The sequence below is a fragment of the Eurosta solidaginis genome, chromosome 2, assembly GCF_040869045.1.
Source record: "Eurosta solidaginis isolate ZX-2024a chromosome 2, ASM4086904v1, whole genome shotgun sequence".
Classification (NCBI taxonomy): domain Eukaryota; kingdom Metazoa; phylum Arthropoda; class Insecta; order Diptera; family Tephritidae; genus Eurosta; species Eurosta solidaginis.
Genome location: NC_090320.1, coordinates 297200574 through 297226520, shown reverse-complemented (window position 1 = coordinate 297226520; position 25947 = coordinate 297200574). Strand labels below are relative to the sequence as shown.

Below are 25947 nucleotides of genomic sequence, written 5' to 3'. Positions count from 1 at the left end.
TCGGAGATGTAGGAACAGAGAGCAAACAAAATGTGCTGAGCGCTTTCTTTGCAGCTGCCCTACAGTAGGGATAGGAGCCGTTTTTAGTTTTTCTTCCACCAAAAATCGTTTTTAGTGGATTTGCAGCTTTAACCACGCGGTCGCCGATATTGACAGCGGCGTAGTGAACACCTGTTAGCCCACCTCTTTTCACACAACATCAACGCCAAAACGAAGCAAAATTTCATGTAAAAAGGGATTTTGAAAATATATTTGCATTCGACTTTGACATTTTTATTTTATCTGTAAATAAATACTCACTCGAGAGCCAACTACCTGTTTTCTAGCAAAAAAGTATCAAAACACAAAATTTTTTAAATGAAGATACAATTGTGTTAACACGGCCACACTGATACACACACAAAGAAAACAAGCTTGATACGAAATAAAAGGGGTAAAACGCCAACGCACACATAATACTTAAATGCATTTACTACTCTCAAGAGCACACGACTCTTTTTGCATGGCTGTGAGTGGATTTGTGAAAAAAGCATGAATATAATTTTGCAACGTTTCGCTGGTGCATGTGCATGTATGTTGAGGTACAAGTTTAAATGTGCATGTATTAGTGAGGATAGGAGCCCCTGCATAAAGAGCGAAGTAGTACAGAGAAATGAAACTAGTCCAGTAAATACCATTGCACGGCTTTTGGTCTGATGAGATAAGATGATTAGTTACGTCTTGTAACTGACACTGTTAAGAGCTTAAAATTCTATCATTGTAGAACACCGAAAGTTATGCACCTTTCGCAGAAAAGAGAGCATTTGTTCAAAATGGGTAGCCCTAGAGTTTTTCCTTCAGAAGCAAACTATGAACCCACATTTTACTCCAGCAATCGAGTTCAATAAAATCCTAGAAATCCAATAAATCAGACCCTAATATCAGACAATTGAAAAAAATTCTAAGGAAGGTACTTCTGCGATAGGACATTTTTGAGAAAAAATCTCACGTACTGATTTATATTTCAAATTGGCGTCAGTTACCACGAAGAAGGGGTAATGTCTGTCTAGTTGAACACTGCAATCTACAGTTGTGACATCGTCTGTTAAAAGTGGACAGTTCAAAGCATTGCTTGGATATTGACATAGAACTGGTGCAGTGGTCGAATGCTCCGGATCTATGCTGGATCTGAGGTAGTCGACTTTTCTGCCGGGCGTGTACATACATTTACATTGAAAAAAGCTTATGTATAAGCTTTTTTGAGTGTATACGCTGCGCTGCAGTTCATTGCGCCTGCTTGCGAGAGCGAGCGTCGGTGCTGGATAAGGCGCTACGACCTTTTTTTTTTTTTGCCTTGCTGACGCCGCTGCAGGCATTGCCACTGTTCTTTGACTTGTCCGCGGCGGCTTTTTTGCATCATTCAACAACTGCAAGCAATGCGCCCATCAACAAAGCTCGATGCGTCACATTCGTAATCGCACGGTGAGGTCGAACGTTTGGCGCGTTGGTGATACTAATTAATAAATTATTAATAAATCACTTGAAAAAAATAATTCTTCTCAAGCTTTAAATTGAGTTATCAACTTAATCAAATAAATTGTCACTTTTGTTTGTTTGCTATAGTTTTTGTTGTTTTAAATCGGGCCGCGTTAAATTGTAATCTTATTATGTGGGTGGCGGTCGGCACTATTTTACATGATAACTGCAGTAGAGGTGAATATTAAGTTAAAAAAATCAGAGCTACGAGGAGCGCAAAATTGAGAGAGCGCAATATCGATGAGCTGAAATCATTACTGCTCGTGCAAAAATGTTCAATCTCAGTTAACGGGTTTACCTCCTCTGAGATTTCTCTCGACGCGTTCCCTGCATGCATTCAAGCGCCGACGGTTTATCTGCACTAAACTGGGTTGGTTGCCATAAGGTAAAATGAGTGGTAAAATTTCGACCCTGTCGTTAAGGATTATGCCAACACGAAAAGACAAGTTGGGTATCCTTGCCACAATGGCCGAAATGTACATTTTATTATAGCTTGGCCTACTTTTAAAACAGAACAGAAGTAAAGAACATCCAGCTCAGAATTTGTTTCAAACACGAGTTCGAATTGTATTAAGTTTTTGGTGAGATAAGGCATTGCAGGTGAGTTCTGAAATAGAGCTTTTTTCAATGAAATTATGAGATAAGGCGTTTTTGAAAGATATTTTGAACTAAGCGCCTTGTTCTGCTCGCCATGTTTTGCAAATTGTATCGTTCTTGAGCGAAAAATTCGCTATTCAGTAATAATTTTTTTTAAATAATAGACGGAGCCGTGGTGCGATGGTAGCTAGCTCTGCCTAACACACCGAAGATCCTGGGTTCACGCCCTGGGCAAAGCAACATCAAAATTTTTGAAATTTTTTTCAATTAGAAAATTTTTCTAAGAAGGGTGATCCTTAACCAGTGTTTGGCAAGCGCTCCGAGTGTATTTCTGCCATGAAAAGCTTCTCAGCGAAAACTTATCCGCTTTGCAGATCCCGTTCGTAGTCGGCATAAAACAAGTAGGTCTCGTCCCGCCATTTTGTAGGCAAAACTGAAAAAGGAGCACAACGCAAATTGGAAGAGAAGCTCGGCCTAAAATGTCTTCGGAGAGATCGACATCTGTGGCTCAATTCACTAACTTCTAATGATTGACTTGTCGAAAGTTTAGCTTAACGATAACTTTAACGATTTTTCGCTTGTGATAACTACTGTGCTACTCCCTAACTCAGTTTCGCCGGTGCAATAGACATTCCAATTTCTTGACTTTAAATTCAACGGAAATTAAAAGTTGTTTTTGGAGATCTAAATCGTTATATTCACTTTTTCATTACATAGCGATCACGAATGTCATTAGAAAGTTAAGGAATTCCAGTATAGCTGTGATGGTCACTTTTCTTCCCTTTATACTAAATATAATTGTCAACCAGTTAGCGTTGTTAAAGCTTAGTTAGTGAATAGCAAAATCGGAACCGTAAACGAAAAATCGTTAGTAAAAAATTTCGACAAATCTCATCGTTAAAAATTTTGTGAACTCCATTGCAGGCGTGAAATCTGCAAGTACGGGTTAACAAATTTTGTTTTCGATGCAGTCCAATATGCACTGCTGTCTACAAAAATGTTGCACATAAACCTCCGACACTGCTCACTTGTGCGACTGCACTGCAATCGCTAGCGTTGAGTTCGTTTATTTGAGGAGCAATTTTTGCATTCAAATCCGCTTGCATTTCTCAAGCGTGTGAGTCTGCCAACGTCACCAACAGCTTTACGAACAACGCAGCACATTTGCAATGCAATTCTACATGTGTAGGTGCGCGCTAACATACCCCACCCAACACAGTCAACCAAGGAGCGCAGCCAGCCCACTCATCAGTCAACGAAGTGGTATCCACCACTTCCTACAGGGCGCTCACAACCGCTATTCGGCTCTTTGTAATGTGCACTCTTATTATTGACAACTTTGAAGTTCTTGGTCGCCTTCTTTTATTCGGTAGCAATGCACTCTAGGCAGCGCTGACGACTGCAGCAAAATTGAGAAAGACAACGCAGCAAATTCAACGGCAAAAATATATATATTATTAAATAAAAAAATATCAATTTCCAGGTTTCGTACTTGTGCGCGCCCCTTTTTCGTGAATCAAAAAAGTCAGCAGCAAACATTTCCGGAACAAAGAGTGTTCGAGCGACATCAACGACTTTGCAGAAGTTTTGGTGATAAAGAAAAGTAATAAAATATTAAAAAAAACCTCTAGTGCTTTTAAATATAGTTGTGTTTCTTCAAACCTGACTTAAACTTGTTAAAACAAAAACTAACAAAAGTTTAAAAGTTTAGGCAAAGCTAAAAAGAAAAACGAATACAAAAATTTTTCTGTTGCATCCATCCGAAGTTGCACAGAAGTTGAACCCTACCTCAATATAAGAAGCTTCAAACAATTTTATTCAAACCGGATAAATGTAGATACAAATACAAGTGCATATATACATATACGCCTACATACAAATATGTACCTATATAAGATATTGAAAAAGAGTATAGAGAAAATTGCAATAACTTCATAGCGCAAATACCTTGAGAAAGGAAGCTTTTAATAGTGCTGGCCGTTTAAAAAAAGTTGTAAAATTTGAATTAAAACAAAAAAAAAAAATATTTTGTTTCAGAATTAGAAAAAATTAAACAGTATATGAATGTAATATAATAATTAAAGAAAAACTTATTTAAAATAGTCTTTTGTGTGCTGAATTATCTTTGTCGTATTATTCGAGTGTTGAAAAATATTTTCGAAAAAATTAAAAATTATTAAAGCTAATTAAATTATATTATACCTACTGAGTATGTGATACCCCAAAACTCTCTATAAACCCATTTATAAAAAAAAAAAAAATAGTGTATGTGAAAACTTGCATACAAATATATGTACATACATTTAATAAATATGTGACTAAAATTATATTTTTATGAAATGCAAGCAAGAAAAGGCGCCGGCAATTTAATAATCGTTAAGACACGCTTCCCATTAAATGTACAAGTGCCGTTTGCAAAGAAAGTAAAACTAACAAAACTTAATTTAACAGGTAAATACGTCTATGAATGCATTTATTATTATTACTATTGAAATTTAATGACTGTAAAATTTGTATTAGGCGAATTTGCTAAGTTTAGAAAGTGTAGGAAACGAAGAAAGTTGTCCATATCATAATCAAACATTTTTTTTTACTTACTTACTTTTCAACTACAAAATACACTTGTAAGGCAAGGTGCACACGAGGTTACGCGTCACACGCTGCAGTCGAAATTTGTACGCTTTGATGTCGAACACATGTATTTGAATGGAGAGCTGCATACGAGGCGTCAGCTGCATGAAAGCGACAAAGCATGAAATTTTCGTGTAGCTAAGCGTACAGCAATGTTGGTCGCTGAGCGTACGTACGCTTGAAAAAAGGAAGAACAAGATGCTTGTTTACATTTTTTTGTATGCAAATTTGTGTAATTAGTTAAAAAATGTTACTTTAGTTAATAAAAGTGCGTGAAAGGTATATTACCAAAGCGAAAAAGTGTATTAAACACCACAACAGCTTGGTTAGACATTGTTGAAGCGTTTAAAAGGTTAAAAAGTGTTGGAAACTAGAAATCACCCTTTTCTCTAGTCCGCGGCGGTTTAAAATTACCTTTCATAATTTACAAAGGCACGGGGATGCAAACAACGTTTAATACCTATTTTGCTTTGGTTTCGGGGACGGATATAGCTGAAGAAATTAAATTTTTTATTTTTTTCAATAATTGTTTGCTTTTTGGAGCGACGCTCGAAAGTAGCTTCGTGTGCAGATCTGGAGACGTAGAGAAATTGTAGATATATGAAATATCTTGTACGCGTATATGACGCGTAGCCTCGTGTGCACCTTTCCTTAAGCTGGAGACATTGGTGCTTTATCGGTAACCTTATAACAGCTGATTCGACCAACTTTATGAGAATCAATGCAATCGATTATTGGTGCCGCTAAGGTCGTAACCGTATCGTAGCCAACCAATTGGGTTTTGGTTTACCGTCGTAACGATAAACAGCTGATTACGTTAGGGATACGGATACAGCGATACGACATACGGCACCAATGACTCCGGCTTTAAACAACAAAATACACAGCTGACTTTTCAACACATTCGTGTTAATTGCTATGTTTCAATGCACAGGCAACGCAATATAGAAGGAATAGAAAAACTTAAGGCCCAAACACATTCGAATTTTGCGTCGTTTAGGCGTTTACGTTGCGTCAACGGCAGACTTTACACGTCTTTATGGCTATGTTCCCAATCATCAGGCAATACAACGGGAACGCCGAAGCAGCAACAAAAGAGTTCAAAATTTACGTTTTCCATGCGCTGTCAATCTCAATAAGCAAATTAAAGTTTAAGTTTTCTTGCGTTCATTTTGGCAGACAAACTTGCATCGTGCGTTATTTCAAAATAACACCAGCGCCAAAACGACGAAAAAGTCGAATGTGTTCGAGCATCTACGTTTTCGTACGAATTGTCAATCCGTTTTAGGCGTGTCTTTTGATTTCCATTTAATTCTCTGATTTTGTAAAATATCTTCGTTTTCGAACCAAAAAAGTCGTTCTCTTTTTGGTCCAAGCTTGTACTCATATATTTGCTTTGATGAAAACTGAGTTCAAAATTTTTTACTGTTGATATTTTTGAATTTTCTATTTTGAAATCGCTCGACATGATCTTCAAATCGTACCGTTTTTGTTTTTTTTTCCAATATGTGCACATCGGTTTTTGCATCTTTTCTAGACACCATATGCACTAGATACTTGGTATCATTAGAATAAGATAAGTACTAAATACTAGTCCGAAAATTTCAAAAACATAGTACTGTAAGATATTCGAGAACAAAACAAGGCTCTCAAGATATGTTTATTTTTGAAATTTTTCGGTCTTTCACGGTGATTAATTTTTGTTAAAATTTTTTTTTTTAACTATCACTTATTATTCGGGACCATTTTGAAATTATTGTTAGACTGCTTGGATATAATAGCCGTGTTTTTTTATACACGCGTATACGTTTACGTTTGCGCGTGAAAAACAAAACGCCTATCCTCGCTTAGATAATGCTTAGGAAACCCATCTAGCGGCAGTGGTTAAATAACTAGCTACAGCCACAGGGTGTACCGAAAAGCGGAGACACAACCCTCTGATGGCCATAGGGTATAACATAAAGCTAAATCAGTTGCGATGAATTGTGTACACACATAGAATACATAGAATTAGTGTAGAGGGTGAAACAAAAATATATATTTCAGTTACATCTGAGTATAATGCCCATTGAAATTTAGTAATACACATTTTATGCGCAGCAATTTCAGAGGTGTATTTAAAGTTTCACGCTTAGCAGTTCATATAAAGTTTAAGCGTATAGACGTTTACGTGTAAAAAAAAACGCGGCTAATATTGCGTTGATTTCGAGACTTTTTTTGTTTTTTCGGGATTGTTTTAGATAGTACTTCAAAATCGTTTTAGTTAGGTGCTAGGGCACATTTCGACACTATTCGCACGCCTGTTTAGGGACTATTTGGGGCTTTTGTCGAGACTATTTTGAGAACGTTATGATAAAATCTTGGGATCATATCGGAGATTTTCCAGATCGTTTCGGCAAAGAGTATATATTTGTTAAGAGGCGTCACTCGATACTTTGTTGTTGCCAAAGCAACCCTATCATGTCGAATGTGATTTTCAAGGAAGTTTTGTTTGGTTTTTTTAAATTGAATCCTATATAGTTATGCGGTAAAGTGACTTTGCATAATTACGATTTTTGGAAAGAGAATTAATTAATTAATTTAATACAATCAATAAAATAAACACAAATACCCCACGAAAATGTATAGAAGGCGTTTTTATAAATACATCTGATAAAAAAAACCAACGACTACCTTGAGAAAACATCGAGTAATTTGCTTTGGCAACAACAAAAGTATCGAGTGACGCCTCTTGACAAATATATACTCTTTAGTTTCGGCATTATGTTAGCAAATATTTTGTTCCTGGAAAATTTATTTGTTGATATTGTATTATTATCGGCAAGTAATGCTTTTTATCGACGTTTCTCGGTTTGTTATCGAAGAGTTATCGGTACATTATTGGTTAATTATCAACATGTTATCGGTTTTTTATCGAAAAATTATCGATATTTCAACAGATTTCGGTAAAAAATCGTTATTTTTTCAATAAAAGTCGATACCTTATCAAAAACTAATCGATATTTTTTCGATAGCAAAATATATATTTTGGACAACAAATTGATAACAAACGATATTTTTCCAAAAGCTTTTCGGTTGTTCATAAAAACAAATTTGGAAAAGGCGTTTTTAAACGAATTATGAAACAGAACAAAATATTCTCAGATAGGCCGTGTTGGAACTTGCGGACGAGGTACATATATGAGAATTTGTAAAAATATATCGACTTATCTTAAAAGGAAGATCGCAACTTAGAAGTTTTGTCAAAATAGAGTTCTGTTGGAAAACTTTTACGTTAAGATCTTTATATTAGGACATGTTTAAAGCATATGTGGACTTAGCCAGCATTCGCTTTGAATGAATTTTTTCTCTGAGTGTAATATAAGTGCATAGTGATCACATTTTAGCATAGCAACCAACAGACAATTTTTGAGTGGAAACACAATTTGATTAGTACATTCGGCAAAACTAAACAAATTTTCATCATAAAATCAGGTACACAAAAATATGAAAATATTTTTCAATAATTAATTAAAAAGACGATTTTGCGGACTTCGTCTCTTATTTTCATATACTTTCTATTCGGTCTTAATGAAAATATGCAGTTATTCATGTGATTAATTTTAATGAGTACGAACACGTACTGAATGCAATTATTAGGATCCATAATGCGAAAGCAATTGGTGTAATTTTAAATGCAACACTGATCTTTGTTGTCGTCAATGGTGATTTCATTGTCGGCATATGCTGTATATACATAGTAGATATGTATGTTTTTATGTGTTTAGATGGATTTAGTGTACGCGCACTAGCGAATTCAGTGCTATTGTGTATTATTATAGACCAAATTAGTCATATACCTAAACCCTGCAGTGAAACACCTAACTAATGGGTTACGAAACACTAGTTTACAAAGTTGAATTTTCACATAGAAATTGATTCAGACAGAGAGTTCGTAAAAAGCGAGCTAGTTGCCTTATAGCTACGTAAAGTCGATGTATCAGGGAGGAACACACGCAATTCCAATTAATGTGTTAATTTTTGACTTTAGACTTCACTATAGCTCACAATAAGCCCACATTACTTTGTACATTTCATTTTTATGCCAAAGTATGAACTAGACAAAAACCTCAACTTTCGAAAACTCGAGTATACTTGGGCAGTTCCTACGCTTAATTCGTACCACGGTTGAACCAACTCGCCCGTATCGGGTACGAGACTTGACTTAGAGTACGCTTACACAGCCACCGATTTTAATCGCCCGATGCCGGTCATAATCGTCCGATAAAAATAAACACATGTATTTAGATGAGCGTGGGTACATTTCAACCAATCACCGAATTGTTGTCGGCCGTTGTCGTTTTTCACAGCCGATAAATTCGCGCGTATTAAATTTTATCGTCCGATAAATTGCGTGCATTTACTGTGAAAAATTAAATATTTGTGCGATGGGTGAAAATATTATTAATTGTGTGCAAAACAGGCGCCCTTTATGGGATAAACACATAAAAGCATAAACGCAAGCGTATTTTTGTGAAAAAGTAAAATGTAAGAAAAAAAAACCAGCCCGGCTGATTTCATCAGCTGATTGCAATTTTTCAGTTTATCGGTGGCTGTGTAAGCGTACCCTTACACTTTATAAACTTCTAAGACTTTTAGTTGCTATAACACAGAACACTCTTACGCCTTTTGAATAAATCGAAGTAGGCTGCTTAGTTGGACTAGTTAGAAGTTGTAAAGTAGTTTGGAACTAGTTCATTTGACTGCAGGGTATGAAGAGCGCTAATATTTATTTATTTTTATACTCAACCTTCAGAAAATCATGTAAGTAATCAAATTACCACATAAGTTCTTGTTGATTATAACAAAGCATGACTTTTTCGCCAGAAACGCCAAGAGTTGGATAATTTAACGGACAATGCCTTAATGCACTTTATTTGCCCAATTAGAAGTATTTACCTGCCAGCAAAGCCTCTTGATCTTGTTAAGCTTAATTTTGATTAAGTGCAAGTGAACCTTTAACTAGTTATTGGAAAATTTTCCTGCAGTAGGCTATACCCAAATGCGCAAAAAATTTTCCAATCAATTTTCCACGAATACTCCAAAGATCATTCAACTTCCGCATTATATATCAGCCAGGGCTTACCGACACAGCACAAAGTGGCACAAGATTAAAAGACAGGATGCACAGTGGCAGTTCCTCTGGGATATTTTTCTCTTCTTGCAGGGGGAGTATCAGGAATAATATAGATATTATCATATTTCAAAAGTTTCTCGGTTAAGGTCCAACCGGCTTGTTGGCGGTGTTTTAGTCGTTTGCGAAATATACTAGAGTGTTTTGTGTTTCTGTGTCGCTATATTGTCATCCACATTTCATCATTATCTATTACTATTCCTTAGGCTATATCATCTACGAATAAGCTATCGGGCTCACCATTTCTTCATATTCACAACATTTCTATATTTCAGTGTGCAAGCTCGCTCCATGCAGTCAGTCTCATTTTTGGGAACTTAGTGTGACATATTTTGAAGTTGTGCTTTTTTCGATTGTCCGCTGCTGCAATCCTCATATGCATAAGAGTTTATGAATCTGGTCATAGGTGTGTACATAACCAGCATCCCACTTTATCAAAAATGCTCATTGCCAAATACTGTCTTCCATAGTCGTTTTCTATCCGAGTGTACTGAATGATATTCAACCTCGGAATCCGTCCGAATTGTTTCCCCTCAGGAGAAGATATAAGCTACCCATCCAGAGAAATATTTTTGGAAGGGTGGCGGATACCCCATTCACCCTACAGCTATTTGCTTGGTTAGTTGCTGTGCTGCCCCGCAGCTATCCGTGTTGTACCAGTTATAGACCGTTATCTCGCTTGACAGTGCCATAACATGTGTACATTACGCCCCCCATTTCATTGTTCATGGTAGTCCATCAGCCATCTCTATACCCAGTACAATCGTTTGGAAGATACTAGCCGAGTCAGGAAGACGAACTCATAGGGATAGTTTACGATTTCCAGAGAAAAAACCGGTTACCAGTTAATTTTGGAAGATTATAACGCTACGTAGCTGTTGTTGTTGTTGTAGCGACAAGGATATTCCCCAAAGGTTTCGGGTAGTGTTATCGATGTTGATTATCCTTTGCCGGAGTTAGATCCGATGCGCTCCGGTCACAAGCACCATTAATGTACTAGTCCGACAATCTCGGGTAGGATTTAGTATATCCACATGGAACCTTCTAGGCTATCCCGCCTCCTAGATCCATGAGGACCTTTGGGTCGCCAGAGCTTCGGCTGCTAAGGACACACAATACGCTATGGGTAGGTGAGGTTGGGGAAGCTATAAATTGCACTGGCAACCCCTTGAAAGGGTTACGCTACACAACTCCTTAAATCAGTTTGGCATTTCAGTCGCCTCCTACGACAGGCGTACATGCCGCGGGTATACTCTAAGGTCTCTAACCTGCTGGGAGACGCTATATAGCGCTTTCCACGTTACGCTCGATGTTATTTTTCCAGCTAAGCCTTCTATCTTAAACTAATCGAGTTTTTCGAAACCTATATACTAAACTCTCGTAGAGAGGTAGAGGTCAGTACCATTCTGAGTGGCCAAACGAAACTGGGACTCTTTTGTTTTTGTTAGTGTCATCTCAGTCTTTTTTATACTCAGCTGAGTAGAGCTCACAGAGTATATTAACTTTGTTCGCATAACGGTACCCCGTAACGGCATAAACTAATCGAGATAGATATAGACTTCTATATATAAAATGATCTGGGCGAAAAACGAAATTCATTTAGCCATGTCCGTCCGTCCGCCTGTCCGTAAACACGATAACTGGAGTAAATTTTGAGGTATCTAAATGCAATTTGATACGTAGGTTCCCGGGCACTCATCTCAGATTGCTGTTTAAAATGAACGAAATAGGACTATAATCACGCCCACTTTTTCGATATCGAAAATTTCGAAAAACCGAAAAAGTGCGATAATTCATTACCAAAGACGTATAAAGCGATGAAACATGGTAGGTGGGTTGGCCCTATGACGCAGAATAGAAAATTAGTAAAATTTTGGACAATGGGCGTGGCACCGCTCACTTTTAAAAGAAGATAATTTAAAAGTTTTGCTAGCTGCAATTTGGCAGTCGTTGAGGATATCATGATGAAATTTGGCAGAAACGTTACTCCTATTACTATGTGCGTGCTAAATACAAATTTGCAAAATCGTATGAACGCCCACTTTTTAAAAAGAAATTTTAAAGTAAAATTTTAACAAAAAATTTAATCTCTTTACAGCATATAAGTAAATTATGTCAACATTCATGTCCAGTAATGATATGGTGCAACAAAATACAAAACTAAAATAAAATTTCAAAAGGGGCGTCGCTCCGCCCTTTATCATTTAATTTGTCTAGAATACTTTTAACGCCATAAGTCGAACAAAAATTAACCAATCCTTTTGAAATTTCGTAGGGGCATAGATTTTATGATGTTAACTGTTTTCTGTGAAAACGGGCGAAATCGGTTGATGCCACGCCCAGTTTTTATACACAGACGACCGTCTGTCCTTCGGCTCGGCCATTAACACGATGGCTTCGATCGATAAATCTTTACTAAACTTGGTTCACGTACTTATCTGAACTCACTTTCTCTTGGTAATAAAAATGGGCGAAATCCGACGATAACCACGCTCACTTTCTCGATATCGAAAATTTCGAAGAATGAAAAAAATCCATAAATCTATACCAAATACGAAAAAACGGATGAAAAATGGTGATTGGATTGGGTTTTTGACGCAAAATATAACTTTAGTAAAAACTTTGTAAAATGGGTGTGACACCTACGTAAGTAGAAGAAAATGAAAAAGTTCTGCATGGCCAAATCAAAAGCCTTTGGAATCAAGGCAAGAATATTGTTCGTGGTATTACAAATGTAAATAAATTAGCGGTACTCGACAGATGATATTCTCGGTCACCCTGGTCCACATTTTGGTCGCTATCTCGAAAACGCGTTCACATATACAACTTAGAGCCACTCCCTTTTAAAATACTTATTAACACGAAAAGGCGTCCACCTATAGAACAGGCCCACTCCCTTTTAAAATACTTATTAACACCTTTCATTTGATACCCATATCGTACAAACACATTCCAGGGTTACCCTAGGTTCATTTTCCTACATGTTAATTTTCCTTTATTTTGTCCCCAAAGCTCTCAGCTGAGTATGTAATTTTGAAAGCTCGTTTTAAAGACTGATCGAGCTATTTTCTTTTAAATTTCTGTAAAAATCTGACTGTGGTATCTATGAGTTCATGAACAGCTGTTTTACTGCCCCCTTATGTGGACATGTTGTGCCAGAGAAGCTTGGCATTCTAAAATGTTTAGTCTTTTGATCAAATAGCATAAGCCTTTTATAAGGCGTATACGTCTATGTGAATTTGTTTTTACAAATATGTACTTACGAAATATTCTACGACGCAACGCAGACAACAACAACACAATGTGTAAATAAACTCTCTATATAAGAAAACAAGAATTAAAGAGTATAAGACACAAACACAACAACGTATACATGTATTTGTATTTACAAAAGCCACAAGAGGTAATGCATTAAAAAAAAAAACTGCATTAATCGTGCGATTAATCCCTAATGAGAATGGTCTCCGATTAATCACTTTTGTGTACATTGTGGCATAGTTGATACCCTCTAGTCCCTTTAAGGTAGGGTTGGGATTAGTCTGTTTGAAATCTATTTTAAGAAAAATAAAAACAAAACGGCAACGAAGTGAGTAAAATAAAAAAAAGATTACAGACAATTGATTTGAATTATTTAAAAAAATCCCGGAGCCCTGTACCGAACCTAAATGACTTGGACCATATGTTGCACTCTTGGAATGAGTTGGCAACTTAATAACTTTTTAATAAGATGTATTTAACAATTTTTTGCAAAGTTTCAATATTGCGTTTAAAATGTCCTTAGCCTCTTACCATACGAAAAATAATACTTTTTCATGAGAAAAGGGATGAGTCTTCCCATATCGTTCCCATATGGGTACAAAGGTAATTGATCCTATCGTTCCCTTTCGGGTATAAATAGGTTCCATCAGTATCGTCATAGGACATGCTCAAACAAAAGAGATCAGTTCAACGCATACAAAGAGATCAAAACTTGCACTAGTCGTAACTCCTTTGCGACTCATCGTAGACGAGTCGCATTTTTAGCAAGGAAACTTAGCACCAATCGACATACAAACATGCATGAGTACATAAAGAGGCAAGAGCAAATTAGTAAACGACAACAACACTGCATTGAACTACAACTGACAACCTACAGCGACAACAAAAATAACAACACAAATACCATGCATTGAAAAATACCAACAGCTTTTCTGGTGAACGTCAACTGCGCAAGGACGGTGTGGATCACAGCGATGCAGCAGCAACAGTATCAACAAAAATAAAAATAAAAACCAAAAAAATTTAAATTTATGGTGCTTAAGCGGGAACGCTATCAACGAGCAATGTCCACCATCGAGCGACGAGTGCGCGGGATCCGAACGAGAAATATATGTACGTCGCCAATTCTATCATAATGGCGTCCGGGCGCCGAAGTGCAAGCGCGCCTATATTAAAACGTGTGTCCACATATGTGCGTGTTCGTGTTAAGCGATGCACCGCAATAGCCCGAATACATGTGGTACGCAAGCAAACAGGGAAAAGCGCCTACATTGCCGTAGAGGCGCACGCGATTGGCCAACGGTTTAGTGCGGCATAAGAGGGTAGGAAGTTGGTTGGTTGAATAGCAAAAATTATAAATTTCACTCTTCACTCTCCGATTCGTTGTTATGAGAGAAAAATCTCGCTCGAATACCGTATTCCAATGTACAGAGGATGGTGCTGTCAGGTGAGGGGGACCATCAGCGTTTATTACGACGTGCTGACGTACAGTGGGACTTTTTTTTTATATAGATAGCGGATTTTAACACTTTATTGATAGATCTGCAAACATTTTATTTTTTTTTATATTTATTTGTCATTAATTCTACCAAGAAATGCCAAAAATACACCTCTATCCTTCGCAAGGGAAGCAAAAGTTGAAACGAGAGGCAGGTTAAAAATATCTTAAGTCCAAAATGCAATACCGACGAAAGTTACCCTGAACACAATTATTTAGAACATAAAGAAGAAAACATGCAAACAAATTTTTTTACATCTTGTTTTTCCAAAAAGAACCTGCTATTTGAGTACAGATAGTCCTATCTCAAAAACCTTTTACTTAATAGGTCCGTACTAGTTTCAAGATTTTGTATCGATAAATTTTCAATTTGATAACAAAAAGTTATCTCTTTATTATCGGAAAGTTTTCGATTTGCTAACGTTTTTTTACCGAAAAGTGATCAATGTTATATCAAAAAGTTGTCGATTTGTTATTCACAAGTAATCGATTTGGTATCTGAGTGTTGCCAAATTGTTATCGGCGTGTTATTGATTTTTTATAGAAAAACTATCGATTTGATATCGAAGCGGGATCGATTTCTTTAAAGTATTCGATTTGCTATCAGCGTGCTATCAATTTGTTATTGATTATTTTGTGTTATCGCTATTTATTTATATCTGTGATTCAACGGCTTGTTATGCATCAGATACCGATAAAATTTCAATATTAGATCGATAACACATCTTTAATCCATCGATAAGAAGACGATATAAAATTAATAAGAAGCTCATGACTAAGCGATAATAAGCCGACAACAAACCGATAACTTACTTACTTAATTGGCGCTTAACCGTCTAAACGGTTATGGCCGTCCAACAAGGCGCGCCAGTCGCTCCTTCGCTCCGCCAACCGGCGCCAATTGGTCACACCAAGGGAGTTTAAATCGTTTTCCACCTGGTCCTTCCAACGGAGTGGGGGCCGCCCTCTACCTCTGCTTCCATAGGCGGGTTCCTATAGAAACACTTTCTTGGCCGGAGCATCATCTTTCATTCGCATAACATGGCCTAGCCAGCGCAGCCGCTGCGTTTTAATTCGCTGGACTATGTTGATGTCTGCGTATAGCTCGTACAGCTCATCATTAAATCTTCTTCGGTACTCGCCATCGCCAACGCGTAGAGGTCCATAAATCTTTCGAAGAACTTTTCTCTGGAACACTCCCAAAGCCGCTCCATCTGCTGTTGTCATGGTCCATGCTTCTGCCCCATATAGCAGGACGGGTACGATAAGTGACTTGTAGAGTATGATTTTCGTTCGCCGAGAAAGGACTTTACTTTTCAATTGCCTACCTAGTCCAAAGTAGCATTTATTGGCAATTATTTGATCAATAATAAGAAAAACAACTCCGAAAGGTGGCGCGTGGATCGAAATATTTCAAAAAATCGTATTTGTGGTCCAATTTGGAACAAATATTACATACAGCCCGATATAAGTGACGTCAAAAAAATGGATTTCGAGTAGGAACAAGCATACGCTGAGTCGAGTAAAGCATTCGAAAGGATTATGTTTTGACAATTAAATAAAAGCGTTGGACGCGTCAAATTTCAATTGATAGTAATAAGTAAGACCAACTGAACCTTAATCAGGTTATGCTACTCCTCACATTTTTAGAAATTTCACACGCCCAACGCTTTTATTTAATTGTCTGATCAACGCTCTAGATTACTGAGAAGTGTGGTGATTTATTATTTATATTATTTTATTTGAACAATTAACTCCTATTGACGGCCAAAATTGCACACTGTAATGATAAAATCTCTGGTGCGGTTGATTGTTGCTCCGTAGTTTGTTTGAAGCTTTTGCAGCAAGAGTTTTTTGTAAACCGGAGCAATGCACCCACAAAATGACGACGCGATACGCTTACTACCAAGCAAAAATTGTGTTAGTGATGATAAAAAGTAAATAATACGAACGAAGGCAGCGTTATTTACTAGTGGGAGAGTGTGGGTCTTACAATTAAGGTTATTATACCAGAACCTATCAGCCTTCTTACGGCAAAATCAATCAAACAAATAAATTTTTTATTTATTTAATAAATTGAAAAAAGAAATTAAACAACGTGATGACAGAGCGGACCTTCTAAATCTCTTCAAAGTCTTTTCTTCTTTTGAAGAGATTAACAAAGATATTATCGTAACAGCTGTGACCGGGTCCGTCCTGATGTCGCATTGTTTCAATTTTTCCGAAAATATTAAATTGAAAAGGCTATGGCTTTGGTGGATTTGCACATTGGGCTGTCTCTCAGCTAGTGCTCAACTTCCGGCTTGATATTATTATAACAGGTAATAGCACGATATGTCTAAGAGAAGATTCACGCGGATTTCCTCTTTTTGAAGAGTGGTATTTTGATGTTTTTCCACTCCTTGTTGGATGCTAGACACTTTTTTGCAGACTCCGAACAGCAGCTAGATTAATTGCTGCTAAAAGGCTTTTCATGGCTTTCTTTGAATTTAAGATACTTGCAAAGCTAATAAGGATTTGCTAAATGACGTGGATTAAACCACGAGCATCATAAGGATTGTAAATGACTTCTACGATTTATTTGAAAGCTTAAAACAGTGCGATTCGCTTTTGTGCAAATTTTTGAAAATAATTCTTGCAACAATCTAAACCATGATGTTGTGAACTGTTATAAGAGCGTACAATTGCTGACGCATGCTGATGATATTGATATAATTTGCATTAATAAACGTTACGCAAGCTCTGCCATACCTGGATGGGATAAATAGACAAAAAACAAGCGGTTCTTCTGGTATATGAGAACCAGACAAAATACTTGCTCTCTTCCAGGAAATATGTTATCGGAGCATTTGCGCTTTGGCAGTTACGCCACCAACAAGTGCTACTTAGGACAGACTAGGAAATTGAAACATAAAGTTCTATTTAGGCGAACAAAAATCATGCTCTACAAGTAGCTCATCATATCGGTCCTGATGTATGGCTCGGAATCATGCACGGTCTAGATAGAATATGAGATGTATCATGCTCGAGAGAAAAGTTCGTACACTTTTTTATTGGGTACTTTAAATGACATTTCTCTGTATAGCTATTCTTGTGAGTTTTAACGACTAGATGAGCTTGCGGTATATACGATTGTATTTATATAACAATGTGTACGCGCATTTATATGCGATTTTGCATTTGGTGCATTTTCTCTGATTTTATTTTCATGACATTCGCCTTTGCTCTACTCCTATGTAATTATTTCTTCTGGCGCGCTCGATAATTGTGCAGGAGTTTACGATAACTGGTAACTGGTTGTGTTTAATCCCACCTGCTTGCATGTGTTTACGTTTCTATAATAGTTCGATCTTTGAAATAGGTATAAACTAACGCGTATTTAAAGTTTTTAGAATACTTGCCGCATACATATTCATATACGTATAAGCTTGTGAAAATATGTATATATGGAAGATATCCGTTTTTACCCTGTACAAATATTTATTTAAAAAAGCGTATCGGGAAGAATTTATTTTTTTATTTTTCTCAACATTCATACATACCAGCCAGTCTTTTTACATACACATGCATATTATACATGCCAGGTTTATATGTACTTCGGCACCTCCTATATCATTATGCCCGCTGCACTTCTCCAACTATTGCCCACCTTCCTAACAAAGCATAAATCCATATATCCGTTCATTTAATAGTTTATTCGTTCTCTTGGTGGCGTTCTGTTTGCTCGCCTGCTCATCCATGCACATTATAGTTTGCTCACATATTCTCCTCATTTCCACCAACACTACCCCACTATACTTACTATTCAGTTCGTCTTTTCTAGGTCTGAATAGTTGTATTAGTCGAACGTCAACGACTCATTGATGCACTTGTAGTTGTTGTTTGAGTCAGAATAGTAGTTGGTATCATAATAGTGTTGCTTGCATTGACGTATTACAGTGGGCTAAAACGTATTTGGTATAAACAAATATGTGTTAAACCTTGAAGCTTTATAAAATGAAGTCCTGTTTGTCTGTATGCAGAATATGCGTTTGCTTGACTATTGATCCAGCTTTTTAGTAAAACAAATGGCATGGCTTTTGTATTATCATACAATTAAATTTTTAACTCTGATATACAAAGTCGTTTAGTAAAAAAGTTGTCCCTATTCAATGTGTAAACTTAAGCATAGCTATTCAATCCTGATAGCAATTATTAAAATAATTTGTGTTTAGAGAAGATATTATAGGGGAGTGGCGTTTTATGAATACAAATGCAAAAATAATGATGGGTGTGCTCAATGAAAGGCTGTCGTGTTGGTTTGAAGACAATAATATCATGTCTGAGTATCCAGCAGGATTTCGTAAAAACTATTCCACAGCCGACAACCTTTAAAATTTAGCCTCCATCGTAAAGTTGAAATTTAGTGAAAAAAAAAGAAAGTATACGCTGCCTTCATAGATCTTAAGGCGACGTTCGATAAAATCTCTAGAAAATTACTTATTTACAAACTAAGAAGCATAGGATTTTCAAGGAAATTCGTAGATTTTATTGAGCAGGTTTATGAGACGACAAATTTGGTAGTCTGGAACGGAAACGAAGTGTCCGATAGCTTTAACACAACTTCTGGTGTCAAACAAGGCTGTTTACTCTCCCCTCTTCTATTTGCATTATATCTAAATGACTTGCATGAGTATTTAGGGGATGGTTTGCAAATAGAAAAACTGAACATAAGGTTGCTGCTATATGCAGATGATATAGTAATCTTGTCCGATGATGCACAAACGGTACAGAAAATGATTCGTAACCTTGAAACATATTGCGAAAGTTGGAATTTAGAGGTAAATTTAGCCAAATCAGCAGTTATGGTGTTTAGAAAAGGAGTTAGACTGTCAGCGAAATAGTGAAAGGCTAACAGGGAAAGGTGGATATACAAAGGGGAAGAACTAAAAATAGTATTTGAATATACATATTTAGGAGTAACGCTCACACCAAAAATGGTACTTACACAGCATCTGGAAACAGGAATGCTTCTGCGAAGGCAAGCATAAATGCAGCTTGGGGTATGTATTTAAATAACGACCAAATTTCAATGAAGGAAAAGTGGCAAATGTACAATGCGATCTGTATAGCTATACAACGGTATGCAGCGCAAATATGGGGTTCTGAAATATTTAGCGAGGTAGACAAATTGCAATGTTACTTCTTCAAAAGAATGTATAGGCTCCCCAACTGCACTGCAACTTACGCAATAATGCTGAAATCAGATATGGAAAATGGACATTTGTACACACTAAATCTGCATTTGAGGTACGTTTACAAGACATTGCTTGAAGATAATGAAAATAGATTGCGAAGAATATTGTCAAAAAAAAGTTTACACAAAAATGTATTCTGGGCACAGAGATTACACGCTTTGGGAAATGAGGCGACCATAGTTTGGAATGAAGAGACGAAAAGGCAAGCCTGGAAAAATAATAATTTCTTATTATTATCGCACTTAAAAGCTGAAAACAGAGTGAGAATGTGGCGAAAATCACCAGAGTAATGAAAATCGAATTTATAAATACTTTGACCATAATTTAGAGACGCAGTATTTTAAAGAAAGCTTCAGTCGTGCGAACACAATATGGACTTTCAAGGCGAGATGCGACTTAATTTATTCAGAGGGCAGGTACAATAGAGGCTGTACACTCTGCAACCTCAATAAAACGGAAAAGTTTGTTTTGAAAGAGAATATTTAGGGTATGAGGAAGTAATCAGTGTGCTTAATGGGGAAAACGATCCTGATTGGAAAAAATTTATTAACTATATTACTGGTGCTCTGAAATACAGAAAACTAATAATAACAGAATTTGAAAATTTTTAATTTGAATATAAAACATAAGCGCTTAATTTGACTTTGTGTTTTCATCTTGAAATTGTGAATAAATTTAAGCTAGAAGCCAAATTTATATAAAGCCAACAACTCCGACAGATGACTAACAAGTCATTGTCTTATTCTTTATTTTTCAAAATATATTTTTAAGAAAATCCAACTGATTTTGTTTAGATTTAAGGTATAATACTTATGTTAAATATTTTGAAATAAAGAAGTATCTCTCTATCTATCTATCTATCTAGAGGAGAAAATCACAAAATGTTATTCGACCAACACTGCGTATGAGCAACATTATTTTAACTCGTCTACAGCATTCAATAAAATAAAAAAAAAACCATTTGGACACATCATAAAGATGTCGTTTTAATTTAAAACTATAAATGTATGGTGCTAGAACAGATGAAAGCATCTCGAAGTTATTTGTTTTTCTAAGAATACTCGGAAAGCAATGGTGCCAATGGTTGTTTTATGGTAGTAATATCAAAGAGGATAAATTTAATAAGAGACGTTACTCGTTACTTTGCGTAATGTTTTTGGTTAAGGTAATCGCAGGTTTTTGTTCGGGCGAGTTGTGCATAAATGTCTTCTATATATTTCGTGGGGTATTTGTGTTTATTTTTCCGACTGTATTTAATTAATTAATTAATTCTCTTTCCAAAAGTCAGATTTGCATAAGGTGCCTACATGGCATGGTTAAATGCGAGACAATTAAAAATGTCCCTCACAGAAAACAATAGACATCAATTTTTTTGATTTCCAGCGAGTTACTCGCCACTCGTAGCAGACTGGTGGCTCTTATTTGTTTATCCTCTTTGCTAATATATTCAACTCTCTACAGTGCTTGGTGTGTTGATAGGGCATAGACTGATATAAACTAAAGAAATGAAGAGGTGGATACAGTGAATCATATCATGAATCGCTTTCCTCATCTCGTATTATTCAAGCTATATTCCAACAATTTGCAAAAAAAAAAATTCAAAACTCACATTTTACTAAATACTGAATAAAAAAATTAACTCCACATCAGAGATTTTGTTGGATATTTTTTTCCCATGATTAATTAAAGAAAAATTTTTTAAATTTTTGTTGTTATATCGGTCTACCGACTTGTAGGATCGCGGCTACGAACCGAGCTCAAGGCCTAACAATAATTATTTTATCTTATAGTGGACTTCTAGTCAAGGTGCTCATCTTTATAGCCGAGTGCTTTTATTCACTGATTTGATTAAATAAGGTATGCTTTATTGGAAAAAATTTAACATAAATTTTTCCTCCAATTAATGAAAAGTTTTATACAAACTTAGAAAATGTTACTCAATGAAATGAAACTTAAGAATTCATGAGCTTATTATCAATTACTATGTTTTTCTAAGAGAAACTGAAAAGAAAGAAAGAAACATTTACTGGCATATTGCGATGGTACCATTTCGAAAACCGCCACATAATCATCATCAGGCAATTTCGTAATGTTATCAACGGTTTCACCGAGATTCGAACCGCGAATCAAACGGTGAAACTGCAGTTGCCTTAACCACTAGGCTATTCTGCTTCTATTTGTTTCTTTGCTTAATTCAGTAAAATCTATATACACACAAAATAATATAGGGACAGAATATCTCAATTGTGTTGTTTGTGTAGAAATGAGATAAACTGAATTAAGCAAGGAAACAAATACAAGCAGGATAGTCTAGTGGTTACGGCAACTGCAGTTTCAACGTGTGATTCGCGGTTCGAATCTCAGTGAAACCTTTGATAACATTACGAAATTTCATGATGCTCATTACGTGGCGGTTTTCGAAATGGTACCATCGCAATATGCCAGTAAATGTTTCTTTCTTTTTTTCAGAAAAAAAACATAATAATTGAAAACAACATGAATAGAAAAAAGATAATAAATGAATATTCAAGTATTATAAGCCGGCGCTAAGCTCATGCATTTTTAAATATTAAGTATAAATTGAACGCACCATCAAACAAACAAACATAAACGAAATTTTACCTAATTTAAACAAAAATGTTTTCATCATTTACATAAGTGTTTTTCTGAGTGTTCAGAGACACGCACTAGTTCTGAACTTGTGCAGAACTGTCTCATAAAGAGACAGTACCAGTTGAAAGAAGGTTAGTAGTGTAGTACAAAGTTGTCGCTTTACGGGACTGTCTCCCACTTTCCCTGCAGGTTTTCTTGCTTGCTTTAGGGCCGTTTTCTTGTGTGAACTTTTAAATTTATATGTCCTGCTAACACAAATTTCGTTCATGAAAAATAACTTACCGGAAAGATAAGCTTTAAAGTTCGCATTAGAAAACAGCCCTTAGCGTTGTAATATGATTGCTTAGCATAATGCAAATTCTTTAAAAAATTTCTGTAGCTAATAGCATGAAAAGATCAAAATTTGTGTTTTTGCTTTTGCTTAGACCTTTAACGATTCTAAAAGATTCCGATAGGTTAGGTTAGGTTAGGTTAGAGTGGCCACCGGTACGAGCACCAGTGCACTTAGGCCCAAAAAGGTTCCATTGTGATACCACGTGGATCTCTCCCCTACTCAAACCAACAGCTCGACACAGCAAACGTCAGGAGTTTCTTAGGTTCCAACTTAGCCAGATCACACAGATCGTGAAAGAAGGGAGATCCCAGAAATTTCTTCCTCTTGTGCCAAAACGCGGGATAATCGCACAGAAAATGTTTGACTTTTTCTATCTCCTCTTCGTCTTTGCAGCTGCAGTAATAATTATAGAGAGCACCCAGCCGTTGTGCGTGCCTCCCGATTGCTATGTGGCCGATTATAAGTTCAACTACCAGAGATATGTCCCCCCTATCAAGAAGAAGGAGACTTTTTGTGCGTCTCGCGTCCCATTCAGGCCACACGAGCTTTGAGTGGTAGCAGAATTCAAGATTGTTCCATCTCACACCCGCTCGCTAAGGAAAATCCCTTTCAAAATGAGCTTACAGGTAGCGAGAGGCATACTCAATCCCTTCCAGGACGACGAAAGCGGAACGGATGTGCCCCCTTTTGCACGTTCGTCAGCCATCTCATTGCCCGGTATATTCGAGTGTCCAGGCTACCCATACCAGACTGAAGGAAGTTTGCTCAGCGATCTCGTTAATAGATTTGCGGCACTTCTTTACTGTCTTCGACTTACATGTACCGATCCTTTTAGTGCAGCCTGGCTGTCAGAGTAAATACAAATTTGGTTATAGCCGTGAGCAGCCTTCCCCAGGTGATCAGCGGCCTCATTTATAGCAGCCACCTCCGCCCGAAAGAAGCTGCAATGATCGGGTATGCTAAATGATAGATTCCACCCTAGTTGAGGTGCAAAAACACCGCTACACACCTTAAAATCCAGTTTGGAGCCGTAAGTATATATCTGCAGCGTATCGCTCAGGTCCGGTGGCTTCTTCAACCAATAATCCCTATCCGGGATAATAACCTCATACTTGATATTGAAAAATACAGTCGGAGCGCAATAGTCCGACGAAGGCGAATCCAGATACTTAAGGTTAGCTGCATGGCCATCCACATTGTCTCTCCATCCGGATAGCTCTCGCAGCTGCAGAGCAGGAAAGACCGCACATTGCTTGGCCATTAAATATATTGGCAACACATTAAAAATAGTGTCCAGCGCCTCCGCAAGGGGGGTGCACAGGGCAACTCCCACGCAGATTAAATCACTTCTTTTAAGAAATAATTGATTTAAAATGGTTCACGACATAGTTCAAGACTAATTAACGCCGAACAAGATTTTATGCCCAGATTATGTATGACGTCGTGATATCTGGGGCGTAGTCACTCACATTAACATTCACCATTATATAAGCCAAAAATTTCACAAAGGCACTCAGGTTTAATACCACTCACTGAAATGAATGGAAGCTCTTATGTCATACGACTTTTGGTTCACACGAGAAAAAATTACTAGTTGCGTTAAATATAATAAGTTTTTTAATTTATTACGTGCCGCACTTTGGAAAGTGAAATACAAATAAGAGGTGCCGTGTAGACATCATATAAGAAAATGTGGTATCACAAAGTACTCCAAAAGTCCCTAGGGGTTCTAAGCTTAAAACTACAAAAATATCGTTGTTATTTCATATAAACTATGGAATTTTAATCGTTCTTTTTTTTTTTTTTGAAAAGAACTCTCTGATTTATTTGCATGACCCATAAAGTGGTAGTTTACAGGTTTCGTCTTAAAAGCAAGAGAGTGTTGACCTTCGTCGAGCGGTAAAAATTATTTTTGGATATTTAATGATTTAGAAACAATAATAAATACTTTGACAAATTTTCTTTTTTCTCAAATACTCGATACTAAGAGATAGTTTTGATCACGACTATAAAATTTTTATGTTGGGCCTTTGTAAATCGGTAACAAAGTAGTTTGAAATTGAAATTTTTCACAGATATGAGGTGAGTTCAATTTCGCACAGGCTCTTAAGCGTCCTTCATCTCTCTTCACTTGCAACTACATTGAAGAAAAAAAAATTAACTGCTCAACTTCAGCGGAAGATAACAAAATAAAATGAATTTAAACATTTTAGTCTGTATACATTTTTAAATTGGTAGACTAATAAATAAATAAATAAACATCCACATTTAGCAGCTGTTTAGCCCACTGTGCATATTCATACAATTTTCACAGTGGACTACCGTTGCTTGCTCAGTGCTACCACCGCTTTCACCTCCCAGTAACCAATTATTCCCCTTAATAACGTCCCTGATACTGGCAGCACAGGCACTGTCTCTGGGTCTGTTATGAGTTTGCTGACTGGAGGCGAATGCAAAAAATGTCTGTACCCTTTTTGTCAGTACAGAGCGTGACTTTGAAACGTTTGCAACGTTGGTACTGGAACACAACACAAAAGTGCAATGCAATGCGCTGCAGCTGCTGATATTCGCTGGTGCTCAATGAAAGCTGCTAACTCACTGATAGTCTGACAATGAAGGCTAACCCAACGACTTACTGACGACGACGATCCAGAATAAACTTTATAAGAAACTACGAGCTGGTTAGTTAGCTGAGTTGTTGATTCACATACATACATATTTACAAATGCATTTAAATATGTACGTACTTGAATTGTAAATATTTTTTTTTTTACATTAAGTGATTACAAAGTGCATTTACGTTTTGCAAAAAAAGTAAAATAAAGAAAACAAGAACATTGTTGAATATACAAATAGTTTAATGGAAAAATAAATGCAAAAAAAGTTCATGAAGAAAGACGCGTTAAAAGTAAGCAAATGAGTGCATAAGAAAAAGTGAATTGTGAAAAATAATTAAAAAGTGGAAATGAAATGCAAAGAAAATGTGGAATAAACTTATTGAGATAAGTAGCTGGATTTGTTGAAGTGCTGAAGATTTGAAAAATGGAAAACATTTTTTTAGTAGAAATAGAAATGACGTAAATATTAAAAA

The 25947-nt window shown here is 36.5% G+C and overlaps 1 protein-coding gene across 7 annotated transcripts in view; it reads left to right on the top strand.

The window, feature by feature from the left end:
• Nucleotides 1-1476: 1476 nt before the first annotated feature.
• The window catches only part of LOC137241265 (uncharacterized), a 124836-nt gene continuing 100365 nt past the window's right edge, over nucleotides 1477-25947 (top strand). For 4 of the 7 annotated variants that reach the window (XR_010949949.1, XR_010949950.1, XR_010949948.1 and 1 more), the window contains exon 1: nucleotides 25338-25537. Coding sequence is in view for 2 of the 7 variants with exons in the window: in XM_067768697.1 (XP_067624798.1) it covers nucleotides 4452-4563 (112 nt within the window). In the remaining 5 variants the exon portion in view is untranslated. Of the gene's footprint in view, nucleotides 1693-3595; nucleotides 4564-25337; nucleotides 25538-25947 lie in introns of those variants that run through there. The other 3 variants (XM_067768697.1, XM_067768696.1, XR_010949953.1) reach the window with 2 other exon arrangements.